At 41.0% G+C, this 13950-nt stretch overlaps 2 protein-coding genes across 9 annotated transcripts in view; both read right to left on the bottom strand.

Annotated features, from left to right (window-relative positions):
• LOC126921379 (LIM domain transcription factor LMO4.1) overlaps window positions 1-13950 on the bottom strand; it is a 479425-nt gene that overhangs the window by 271886 nt on the left and 193589 nt on the right. The window lies entirely within an intron of this gene.
• On the bottom strand, window positions 3851-8338 carry LOC126921274 (uncharacterized; the record flags this gene model as incomplete). Its single annotated transcript, XM_050732730.1, has 3 exons — window positions 3851-7987; window positions 8050-8072; window positions 8205-8338. Coding segments are annotated over 3 exons (225 nt in total), but the record flags the coding sequence as incomplete, so codon positions are not given.

Below are 13950 nucleotides of genomic sequence, written 5' to 3'. Positions count from 1 at the left end.
GGTTTGATGTCTGCTGTCTCTTGCTTTGGTCTTGATATCCTTTTGATTTATTGTGGTATTTTTATCGATGTAGGAAATATCGTTAGAGCGTTTGATTATTGATTTTCGGCCGTATGTTCCGATACTTTTTAACGTTTTAATAGAATCGTGGGTTACGATGGAATTCTAATGACTAAGCTTGTTAATCACCAAGGTGCTGTATACATACTGATATTGCTTCGATGATTGAAATCTAAAAAATGAATTCCACGAATCAGCGTCAGATTATTTTAACATTTAGGTATATAAGGTCTTCAAGTGGTAAATTTATAATCATAGAGGCTTGTACGAAATGTTTCCCAAGCTTAAGCTTCTAAAAAGGTTAAGAATATTCTGATGATTCATGACGTCAAATAATAAAGTTCTGACAATTTTATTATAACACTTCTTAATACTCAACACACGCGCATCGTATAAAATTTCTTCTTTCTTAAGATAAGTTAAGACGACTGAATATCGAACAAAGTTTCAAACCTGGCATCCACCTGTTAATTTCGTACTTTAGAAAATAAGGAGACGTTTAATACGGCCACTTCTTATATCACGTAATTAACTAACTAATGAGAATTTGTTAGATTGTAATTCTACTGTAATCTAAAAGTAGATTATGTCTATGCATGTATGTATATAATTGTACCCAGTCATGCTGCTTAAGAACAGGTTCGTTAAAATACTTTCTGTATCATTGCCGCTGTTAACGAGGGAGAGCTTTTTGTCCGATGTAATGATTAATTACGCAGAAAATTACACGAGCCACCGGGGTGAGGGGAAGAATAAGCGAATAAGCAACAAGAAACGTACGAAGAAGTCGCATAATTTAACAGCAGTTTTCCCAGGCTAAAACAAGAAGCCCACAGACGCTCCAGGGCTAAGACGTGTTGTTCTTTGGTACCGTAATCAAAGTATAAGATAAGATGCCGTGAGCGACTGTGTATTTTTCAAGTACTTATACATTCTGGAAGCAAACAACAGCTTTTTGATTCGATTGTACTTGAAAAACTAAGAAAAGCCCAAGATGTTATTAGCTTGTGTAATGCATTCGTTCGCTTTTCGATGATACATTTTAAGGAATATAATAGAAATCTTAATAAGTGTTTAGTTAAAAGAATTCTCTGATAGGGCATACTAATTAGATTACAAACTAATTTTATGAAAATTGTACTTTACGTTCGTATGAGCAATTAATTGTCTCAATATTTGGAAAACTGTTTTACGAAGAACATAAGAGTACATAAATGGATTCTTTGTGATATAAAAAATTAACTTTATCGATCCATTTGGAAAGAATAACAAAACAAAGATACATACATCTTATGTGAACAAACTTACACAACAGTTTTTACACAGAAAATATGTCCTCTCTAGCAGAGTAAATTTCTACAAAATGAAACAACATAATTCCAGCTCAATAATTATAATTATAATGTATTTTCTTTCTTTTCTTCTTTATCATTATTAATAGCATTTTCATCAGTATTATTATTGGTGAAAATCAGCATCGTGTAAAGAAAGGTGAAATGTTAGGGAGAGTACAGAAGAGCCCGAAGCTGTTACAAGTTTCAACAACCATTTTCCGTACATTTTCTAGGGAATGTTTTATCGTTCATGTAGAAATTTACGCAGCTGCTATTCGCATTCGGCGAACTATCGATCGCATCCGCGCTGGAAACGCATCTTTGAGCGTTGCACTTGCACCAGAGGCAACGGGGGGTCTCGTCACGCGCGTAGATTCAGACGTTGGAATGTTGGTTTCGATCACGAACAACGCGGCCGCAATCCCGTGTAATTTGCCACGATTTAGAACCAGTCAAAGTAAATTAAACGTTATTAGAACAAAGCTAACGTTTCGGCTGGCCGTCGCGTATTAACGAGCATTTACTAGGCAATCACGCGCATACCTCCGATTTCAATTATTTGGCCATTGACCCCTTTCGCTGAAGAATCCACGTGACAGCCAACAATTCATGTTTATGGATATTTATTGAAGGAATCTACCGTATTAATAACTTTTAATATCCGGATGAAATTATCTTGATAAATTCACGTGATGGTTCTGTAGTATCGTGGACAGATTGTCTAAGAAATATCGCGTGAACCATAAACAATGTTGCGAGAAAGCCTAAGTGCCGACAGGCCAAAAGGGTCTGGAAACTTCAATGAGCCCTTCAATGTGTTGTCGGTCCTTCAGTCGAATAGTTACTTGGAAAAAAGCCCTATGTGATGATGGCTGCGGATGGTTGTGGAACACGTACGTGTTGGGGCTATGAGAAAAGACAAAGGGATGCTTAAGGGAGAAAGACGAATTAACAGGCAGTCGTAAGTTGAGAAGTTAGTGTTGTCAGCGTTGTCAAGGAGGATGGTCAACGTGAAAAAAGAGCGTTGGAACCGTTGTAACGAGAGGAGTGAGTGACGAATGGTGACTGCGTGCATATAGACTGACGAACAACATACTAAATTAATTACAGACAAAATACGGATAAAAAGAAGACAAATGTACTGGCTAACTAGTCGAAACTCTAGACTCAACATAGAAAATAAAATAAAAATCTACAAAACGATAATAAAACCAATCCGTACGTAAGAAATACCGCTATGGGGGACAGCAGAAATGAGTCACATAAATAAACTACAATCGCTGCAATCGAAAATACTAAGAACGATAGTCAACGTCCCATGGTATGTCAGAAACGAGGATACACACAAAACTTAAAAATACCAACGGCCAAGGAAGAAATTGGCAGGTACGCAGAAAAATACAAGGAAAGAACGCTAACATATCCAAACCAGCTGGCTGCTGAAGCGAGCAAAACTCTCATAGAAAAAAGACTAATAAGAAAACACTCCACTGACCTCACTAAAGAAATAAAATAGTCAAATTCGAAGATGGTATCCCGCTGGGGGTAGTCATCCACATTGTTATTTAGCAATTAAGATAAAAAAAATTACCAAATGTCCAGCTGAATAAATTGTAAAGCACAAATTAAATAATAAAAAAAAAAAAAAAAAAAAAACTGACGGAGCATCATACTTGATTTTGTGTTGGCGTGAACGATATTGAAACAAATGATACCGTTACCAAACTTACTAGCACTATACTTTCCCACAGTTTTTTCAAGAGCAAATCAATATGAGATCTAACTAAAAATTAAAGAAGACAAACAGACGCCTGTTTTTATACATCTATTTGACACGATTCCAAAAAGTCATCTCCAGGTGAACGCTACACGAAGAATTACGATTCACTTATAACTTCGATTTTACTAATTCAAAAATATTCAAACAATTGAAAATCTAGATACGAAAAGGAACAGCTGAAATCGATCAAACACAACAACCTCTCCGCAATGTCTCCAGCATCGATGAGCGAGCGTTCAAACATCGATATCGATCGTTCGTAGGTACCCGGGCAGATTATTATGTCGCTTGGTCATGTCTTCTGAGAAATTGATACATCGGTACGTCGAACGTGGGTATACACGTGTATAGAACGGGTGTGGTGGCTTTACACGGCTGGACCGAGTAGACCGACAATCTCGCGCCATTACGATCGCATAATGATCGTTATCCGCGAAGCACAAAAGGCACAAAGAGTGGCTCTCAATCGTCGAACCGTCTCCAACTATCGGTCGAAAATCGTCGATCACACTTGGCCTCTTCGCAATTATGATCACGAAACGATACAGCTGATCTTCTTTTGACCATCGAATCGAAACGTCTGCGAGGCGCAAGATCGTCCACGATAATCGAAGCAGTTCACCAAGAGTGCGCGCGCGCGCGTGTAATTTATATTTAAATAAGCTACGATCGAAACCACAAGGTAAATACGAGCGGTGCGCGTGTGCGTGCGATTTTCGCGTGGTATCGTGGGTTGTGGTTGCGAGCGGAAGACACGCGGGACTCATCTCGATCGATGAGTACCGTGGATGATCGATCGATCCCGTCACGGAAGAAATCTCTTTCCAGGGAACCGGCCTGTATTTGCGTTATATCGCTCCTTCGACACCCTTTTAGAGGATGAAAAAGGGAGATGTTGGCTCTTGCTGTGTAGACTCGAAAATACCTGTACTATTTAACATTCCATTATCGGGGAACGTTAAGTAAAACCGCGTACTGGTTTAAGGGACGAAAAGCTAGATGTGTTAAATGTGTACATAATCTGTTATAGAATTTTGAATAATTTTAAGTAGGACGATAATTGAGAGCTATTGTATTTTGATTCGTATACAGGTTCGAATGATGCCATTAACGGGTATTATAAATGACTTTAATGCCAGAATTATCGAACACGTCAAGACGATGAATTTTAGTTTTTTCTTTTTGCAATTACTAAGAATACGTGCAAAATTAATAATTTCTTTATCCGGATTAAAATATTATTTGTTTATTTTATATATGTTGATTATGTACGTTTATTGTTTCATTTCCATCAATTTTAATAATTTATTTATACATATATAGCGAATAGAATCAGAGATATCAAAATTTTCAAGTTTTGGAACAAATTCAAGGCAGAGAAGGTCCGAAATGGGCGAAGAGTAAATATTACTATACTTGATTGCGTTTTACAGCAAATGATACTTTGAGAAAAATTCATATAATAGCTAAAAGTATTATTTCACAAGTATCGTTCAGAAGGTAATACAATGGTCCGATTATTGACAAATTTGCAGTGACCGATATTTCACACGTGATCTTATGCTATTAACAACCATAGAAGCTGGACAACATCAAATGTCCACGCGCCATCAACGACCATCTGCATCGAGCGACTGATGATCGACCTGTAATCGTTCGTTTGCCGGGACAAGCGTGCCGTCGACAAACAGCTTTGTTCACGTTGATAGGCGTGTAAATATTGTAATTAAAATGTTCGATAATCATTGTCATTTTTCGAGGAACCACTTCATCAGTTCCCGTTTCGTTATGGTAACGCGCCGGGCAAACAATGAACGTGACGCCGCAACACTGTTATTGTCAATTTCGCCTCGTACCGGGCCTTTATCACTGTCGCTTGCGCGAGTAAAATCGAACATTGTTAACATATACACATATTTCTACGAGCCTGGCGATTTAAGAACTACCTGTGTCTCAATTAATATTCGATATTCCGCAATCGATGACATTTTAAAATAACCGTAACTAGAGAAAAGTCTAACCCAAATTGTTTTAAATCGCAAACAATCGAAGCGACGGACGTTACGACCGTGTCACACGAGTGGCAATGTGAGTTTTGCTATCCAGTATGTATTAGGTTGTCCGGAAAGTCTTTCTTTTACAGACACGTCTTTTATAACGACGCATCTTTATACAAACATGAAACCTAATCTGTCGAACTTTGTGATCTTTATTTTGATAGAACAAAATGGATCATACGTAATTCGATACAATAATATGAAACGGAAAATGTTGTGAATCCATTATTTCCTTATAAAACGAAAGAAACTTTTCGGACGACCCAATACAACACATAGTTGAGTTACTGACTATGATATATTAGGTTGTCTGGAAAGTGTCTTTCTTTTACAGACACGTCTTTTATAACGACGCATCTTTATACAAACATGAAACCTAATCTGTCGAACGTTGTGATCTTTATTTTGATAGAACAAAATGGATCATACGTAATTCGATACAATAATATGAAACGGAAAATGTGCATCCATTATTTCCTTATAAAACGAAAGAAACTTTTCGGACGACCTAATAGTAAATTTTTTTTTTTTTATTTGTTAGAATTTTTACAATCAATTATCATTGAGAATTATAAGTAAATTATTTTGGCGTGGTAGTGTAACTTGGATTATAAGTGTTTATAGTATGTTTGATTCTAGTTGAACCTAATGCGTAGATCTAAAGGGTAATGTCTTTTTAGTCTGCGGATCTGATCTGTCGTGTCAAGTAATTGGGCAACTAATGGGTTTTGGTGGTTGTTAACTCTTATATTAGATCTGTTACTGAATTTGGATATTTCTTCTTTAACTGTGGGTATCTTAAGGTCGCGATGTATAATAGTAAATGATAAGTATTTGGAGGTGTGGTATAGTCAACAATAAGCTACATTCAAATTTTATATAAGCAATTAATAAGGGATCAGAGAGGTAATTTCGAAGCTCTAACGAATCATCCATCAAGTAATCATACGTTAGTAATTGAAATTATCATTTCCTATTTTTGTTAGATCTGGTTTCCGACTAAATTTGATTCTCAGCGAAGTTTGATTCTTGCCTAGCATCCCCTTGCGCATCTCCTAATCCTTCGTATAATACTAGCGCGCACGTTCACGGCAATTTTATTTTGATTCTGCCGGCACTACGGTACGACGAGGAAGGAGGGAAAAGAGAGAAGAGGAAGAGTAGAGGAGGAGATGGCTGCTCTGGCCATATAATAAAGGCAGCTTGGAAACAATATAAAACAATAAAGGGTTCTTACCATAACCGCGCGGTTCAGCCGGCACGATATTGTATCTGCCGGGCGAGAAGGTACGGGGGTGGGCGAAATGCGGCAGCCACACACGCCAACAGACGTATAGTGATAGAAGAAAGGTGGCAGCAAGGGGTAGTAGGGTCAGTTATCTAATATATGTGATAATAACTTCGAGCCCAGAATCGAAGCCGGCCACCTCTTGCAAATCTCGGATCTGCATATATGGATTGTTCGCCAACCTCTTTCCTCGTCTATCACGATCCTCCACATTCCTCGTCCTATCGCACGTTCTCCTCTTTCTTCACGATTGCGTCTTCCCAACTTCCTCCCTCGTCAGGGTATACACGCATTATGAACACGTTGGGGTGATCTTGCGGTGCCTTTGACGCCGTATTGTACGAAAATTATAAAACAAATGGATAGATTAATTTTTAGGAAAGCGGAGATTTCTACAGATTTGTAATGGAAGATAAATACCAAATTCTGCATGCTGGAACGGACAGATTGAATTTTGAATCTAGGAGATTTCTATAATTTTCTAACAAATTATGAATATTAAGTTCAAAGAATTAGTATAGGTAGATTTTATTTTTTAATCTAAACAACTGTTAGTTTTTCAATCGGGAATGGATAGATACTAAAAAATAACTTGTACGACGAATAACTAAACAAGTTACTTTAAAATATACTCTTACAAGTCCCATTTCGATTAAATTTGGGTTAGAACAATTAACTGACAACGTAAAATAGCATTGTTCAAGTACCAGCCTGTAAATTCATGGCAATTGCGTTACATGGCCTACTTAATCCACGCGTTTCCAATATTTCTGCATCGCGAGCGCAGCTAAGACCTTCGTACAGACCTCTAAACTCCCCTGATTTGTTCCCACACAACGTCGGTTCAGCTTGTAGCTTTATCGAGTTAGCGTGTCGTACAGATACAACAACGTTCCCGAGTTCGTTGGTGTAACCGTTAGATCTGTGTGTATTCGTACGAAGTTCAATTTCGCGTGTCCCTATGTGGGTTCCGAGCACGAAAAGTTTCAGTCCGTTCGTGTGCGAGCACACGCGAAGAAGGGCGAGGTGGAGGGGAATTTCGAGATTGAAATTTGAAATATGGAAATAACAGAAAACGATTCGGGAACTAGGGGATAGGGCTGCCTTCCGCGGCGTGAAAATGACGAGTATCGATATTCGCCTACGCGGGCAAATAGGTCACTACGTCGAGGGTAGTGACCAAGAAAACGATTATCACTCTCCAAAGAGTTCCGTGCACATTTTTCGAAGTACATTGTTTTTCTCGAATCTAATTTTACCGGCCATTAAATAGCTAATTTACTTTACATCATTTTTAGATTCGTCCTAGAAACGTTTGTGATTTCTACCGACTCGTGACAGTAATAAAGGAACTTCGAAGGCCAGTAAATCACTTTTTACAGTCGTAATATTATTAACGTTTAAAAGCGCGGTTGAAATCGCGTGGAACAACGAAATCTGCCTTGAAACAGCCCGACAGAGGCCAGTACTACGGGGGATTAATCCCTGAGCCGAGCGTAGGCAGAGCAAATCTCGTTTCGAAAATTCCACGAAAATATTGCATCCACCCTGTGCTCCTTAAAACACAGGAACAAAAAAAGGAAGAATGTGAAAAAGAATTGCCTAGCAAAAAAGAAAAGAAAGAAGAGAAACCGTAACGTTTCCTAACTGGAAAAAGCGAAGGGCTTAAAAAACGATACGGCAGCTAGGTTTTCGAGCCACAGCGCAGTCCCTTTGACCTTGTAACCATGGAATTGTTTGTCGAGCGTATGATCTGCCTCCCCTGCCATTCGCCACGAGTGCCGTCTTTCCACGTGGTTTCTGCTTTTGGTCTTTCGGTTTACTCCATGCAACAGCTCGAACGGCATGGTCCCGTCGCATTATATTACGTTACGTCACATTATGCACCTAGCCCGCTCGCCGGAACATTACTATGTTCTCTGCTATGCTAGCTGCTTGGTTAATGTTCTGTGGCAGCATTCCAGTCGCGCCGTCTTCTCGAAACAAAGACTTTGTTTGCCGTGCGCTTTGAGGCTGCCTCCTTCGGCTGCACCCCGGCTAGCGGGCCGCTATTCACCATTTACATTCGAACGAGTTAGTAAGCCACGGGGATATAGCCCGAGAAGGAAGCGATGCCACGAAACGGGCCATGGAACGTAAACCTTCCTGTATCCTTCGTAAAGAGATTATCATTTTAGGTATTTGTGTTCCCCTAACTACGTATTTACGACGCGCCTCACGGTCTCCACCAACGTACGACCCGTTTCTAGATTTTCCTGCTTGGCTTTCTATCGACGTTTCTTTCCTAGCATCGACCGTCAGGGATCATTTAATTCACGTCCCGTGGCTTTAAACGGACATTGTATCATGAATGACTATGGTGCATAATGGGACTATTGCATGGTTGACTAAACAAGCTTTGAGTGTGCTCGAGGTTCCCTAAGATTATAAAACAGAAATCAAAGATTCCTTAGAGTTTAACTTACTAAAAGAGCAAAGTGTAAAAATTTCAAGAAATATGTTTTTCAAAAAATGACAAATTTTTAAAACTTATAAAGAATTACATATCCGTCGTTCTGTTCCCTCGGCTAATACCGGTATTACGGTCGTTCTAAATATTATCGCGCGTCAAGTTCGCGACCTAGAGTAATCTAGATGTTGAACAAGGATCTACATAGATCTACAAGCGGAAGGAGCAGGTTCGAATAGCGGAATACAAATGCCCGATACACTGAGACAGTCCGTGAGGGTCCTCGGAGCGGAGATCTTTATCGAAGATCAAGAGAACGAGGGACTGAAGGATCGCCGCGAATGCTCTGACAAAGGCCGGCGTCGGAGACCGAGGAATTCAGGAAGGCATAACGAGCGTTTTCACGCATCTCCGCGTAGAGGAGTGGCCCCGCCGCTGGAATTATTAATTAAGCACACTAATTAAGCGCGTTCATCGCGCTCGCCCGGAGGGGTCAGTCTGTGCGCGCGAGACCGACCAACAGGGAATCAGAAAGAGAAAGAGAGAGAGCGAGAGAACGACGAAGAGCGAGACGGCGCACTACGAAGGCTAACACGCGATTACAAACGCGATCGATAATAAATTACCTTTAAGCTAGAAACGCGCACTGCCACGTTTCTCCCTCCTCCTTCGACATCTATCTCGCTCTATCGTTCGCGTTCATGCTTTCATTCGGCCATTACAAGTCGTTGTTCCCAACCGTTCATTACAGCTCCAAGCTTACGTGTGGGTCATGCGAGAAAGCGTATCTCAACGGCCGAGTAATTATGCTTCCTCGATGGTGCGCGCGGGAAGGTTCAAACGGAGGGGAAAGGAGCAGCCGAGGAGGAAAATCAGTCGCGGCCAAGAGAAGAGAACCGAGCTGCTTGGGGGAGGTCTATACGAATACTTAGAGAGAAAGCAGAGTACGAGGCCGTGTAATAAATGCATGGGATTAACGAGGAATAAATAACGAGAGACTGTTAATAATGTCGTACCCTCGGTAAAGCACCATCCACCTTCCCCTTACCCTCATCCCTTCTTCTTCTCACTCGCCTACTCCACCTTCTTCAACGTGCTGTATGCTGTGGCGCTCGTCCCTTCTCTTTTGCCCCTTTTCCTGGCTATGCTCGTCACGCTACTACTACGCAACTCCCTCGTTAGAAGCGACGTCCGCGACTTATGGAATCGCGAGAGACGCGGGAACCCGCGAGCCAGCAACTTTCGAGAATCATTAAAAACGCATCTTCGATCCGCGCGCCCGCGATCGGTTTCTTAACGAGGCCGTTAGCTACCGTCGTACCGGCTCGATTGCTTCTACCTTCATTGTTCCTACGTATTTTCTTTTTTTGTCTTGCTTCTCCTTTCCTCTTTGCTCGGGCCGGTCCTTTTTCTCATGGAGGAACGTGCGTGTAACTCACGCGACACAGGAACACGAAGGAGCACCGACGTTCGGTAATGGGGATCGAAGGGTCGGTGGTGGAACGATTGATATTATTGCGAGAAAAAGCGTAATGAAGAAGCGTAATGAGTGGCCGGCGTGTAAGGCCACTAGAGATTGAACGTTTTCGCGGCGACCTTTTTCCCGGCGGTTCAATTAATTTTTTGCTCCCGCTTTTAAACGACTCGAATCGCTTCCTTACGGATGCTGTACGGTCGTCCACGATCGAACACCACTTCCTCCATTCACGCGATATAATCGATAGATCCCTTCGACAAAGCGCGATTCTACTTCATAGCGTAGTTTCAAAAATCTATGTTACCAGATTTACTTATGCAATTTCGTGTTTTACGAATATAAAGAAGTGCAAACTAAATACAGATATATGTTCCACATTGCTGAATATTATAATAAACCCGTTGCTCCGGATACTTTGTACATGTAGCGTTGCACATTACAATATTTTCATTGTGAACATTTTTGTGTCGTTCAATTTCCCATAAATGCCTGAATGTCCACGTTCTAATTATTAACGATTTTTTGGCCGTCTACCATAGAATAGCAGCTAATCAACCGAACAATTTACATTCCTACGATCCGGCTAATAATTTAACGATCAACAAACGAATTATTTAAACTTTAATTAGTACTCTGCCGTCCTGCAAACAAGTATTTTACCAACGACCCGCCAAACATCGAGTTTTCAAGCGGAGCCTTCTAAAGGATCCCGGTGCGTACGTGTATACGGATTCCATTCTCTTACACGAACGCAGAAAAGAGTTCCTTCTACGGTGGATTAACCAAGGCGGGGGAGGAAGACGGAAGATGGAAGAAGGCAGAAATGGTGGACGACGCATAGCGTGGAGAAATAGCGGACGGCAGGGAGGAAAAGGGTGGGAGAGGGTGAGACGAGGCGAGGGTAAGGCACTAATGAGCAAATAAGGCGAAAAAAGGTGAAAATTCATTAGCAGTCAGCTAGCAATGGACGAAGGGGGAAGGGTTACCGAGAATCGGCGTAACTCTTTTCTCGGTAAAGGACTCGTGGCTCGACAAAGGGTTCTAAAAATAAATACATAATTAAACGTCGCGATAATTAACTTCTTTATGCCGGCAGAAATCGAGGCAATGCGTTTGTACGCGTCATTCTTGCATATGCACAGCTCTCTGTATGTATGTACGTGTGTATCGTTCGAAAGAATGATTTTACCGGCTTGGACGAGTCAGCCGTGCTAACGACAATGTAATGGCCTGATGCTCGTATAACGATCACGATTATAAATACGATACTTAAATACGATTTATAAATACGAATCATAAACGCGATTATCGTGTAATGAACGGTGATAATAAGAACGCGTCAATGACAAGTACATCAGGATTTAACGAGCACGAGAAATACGAGGCAACGAATCTGGCCGCTTAATCCGCGCGCGGAATTTACATTCGCCAATTTTCTATTCGCCTCGGTTTTCCGTTCGTTTTTCCGATGGTTCTTCCGTATCTGACGAAGTTATTAAGCCCCCTTCTTTGACAAAATCACGCGGAAACAAAGTTAATGACGCTCGTACGTCGAGCATGCACCCAAGAGCTTGCACGTTCGAGTGTACGATAAATGTGTGTGTGCTGTTTCGGGGCCATCGTGTATGACAAATAATTACCAAGTGCTTAGAGGGCGTATGAAAATTTAATAGCCAATGGAGGTACTTAGGTCAACTATTATACGTTATAGTTTCTGATGTATATTTTGGAAATTTCGCTATATTAAATATTTTAAAGACATCCTATAGAAAATATTTTTAATAAAAGAATATATTTTAATTTCCAAAATATTTTATAAATAGTACAAATACAGTACCCATTGGTAGTCTAGCAAATCTAATAAATATTGAGATATCCTGAAAGTTCGTCGCGAAATTAAAAAAAAAATTATTATTGTTAGCGATCTACAAATATTATTTTATAATACATGCAATATTCTGTTGGATAATTTTTTCTACCTAGCGTTACGACCCCTTTTTTCATACTTTTCGGTAATAATTTCTTTTTCCAGTTTTATTTTATTCGCATATAAGGTTCAACATTGCCTTGTTGAAAAGCAAAACATTTCTTGCAAAAATAATCAATCCTAGCATATAATTCTTTTTAGTCTCCCGTATTAGTGAAAACTTAACTATGCGCAGTATTGAAATTCATAATATTTTATTATTAATTTAACATTTTATTATTTAATAAAAATTCAATCAAACTCAAATTCTTCAAATCGAAGATATGCCAGCAATGAAAAACGTTACAAACTTAATCTATTCTAATATCGTATCTACCTGCCCCCGAATATAGTAACCAACTATAACGCTATTTCCGAGGGAAATCTCCAAAAACACGGAGCACGTTCCATTTCCTAGATCTCCGAATTCACGCGGACGAGCAACAAAATAATCGTATCCGGAATTTCGTTCGGCCCTTATTAAAACAATCCGGCCGAAGATCCCGGGGTGTGTAAATCGGTGTAGAATACAATTACGCGAGTGACCAGATACTGCCCTACCCCCGCCTGATCATCGAACGCGAGGGAAAATCCGTTCGATTTCGGCTGAAAGCCGCGCTGATCGACTCGGCCGCGGATCAGCCGACTCCACTCTAATTTAGACATTTTCGGCACCAACTCGGTATATTTGTTATATTTTCACTCGAATCATTATTACGCGACACCGCACGCGCAGCGTGTACCAAAGGGGATTACGGCTTAATCCGGTCCGCTATAAATTGGGCGGAATCGCATCCCTGTTCCGGCTTGTCCCTCTCTATTTCCCTTCGCTGCCTCTCCTCGTTTCTCCTTCGCGTTTACCTTCGCTGTTCAACAGCCACCCTCTGTACGACTGCCTTCTCCTCCCTCGTTTCCTGCCGCGTTTCTCTGTCGAATCGTTCGCTAGAGTTTCTCCTTTTTTCGTCACACAAAATCCTGCTCCCATCCGGCCGTTTTTCGAGAAAGGGTTGCGGAGAAAGAACGAGGTCCCGGCCAACGACAACGACAACGACCACGACCACGACGTCGAGGATGTTGGACAGAAGACGAGAGGTTGAACCGTAGTAGTCTGGACGAGGAAGCATGACGAGGAACCGGATAAGGAAAAAAAAAGAAACCACGAAGGAAACAGGGAGGTACGGAATCCAAGAATATCGTAAGGTCGAACAAGGCGGCCATAGGAATACGTACGGCGAGCAAAACGAGAGTCGAATCGCGGCAAAGAAATATCGTCGGTCAACGGAGAAAATCCGTATCCTGGCAGTAACGACCGGGATGGACGAACGGGACCGAGAGTCGGCAGCTAGAGAGCCAGAGAGAAAGAAATCATGGGGGACAAAGGGGGAGGGAAGGAAGAGCCCGAACGAAGAGAAAGAATAAGAGGGAAAGAAAGGCTTGAGCTTGGGTAAAAGAGAGAGGAGGGGGAGAAAGAGAGAGAGAGAGAGAGAGAGAGAGAGAGAGAGAGAGAGAGAGAGAAGGAAGAAAAGAGGAAAGGAACGA

The sequence above is a fragment of the Bombus affinis genome, chromosome 10 (genome assembly GCF_024516045.1).
Source record: "Bombus affinis isolate iyBomAffi1 chromosome 10, iyBomAffi1.2, whole genome shotgun sequence".
Classification (NCBI taxonomy): domain Eukaryota; kingdom Metazoa; phylum Arthropoda; class Insecta; order Hymenoptera; family Apidae; genus Bombus; species Bombus affinis.
Note: the sequence above shows the minus strand (reverse complement) of the source record. Positions and strands in the feature narration are given on the sequence as shown.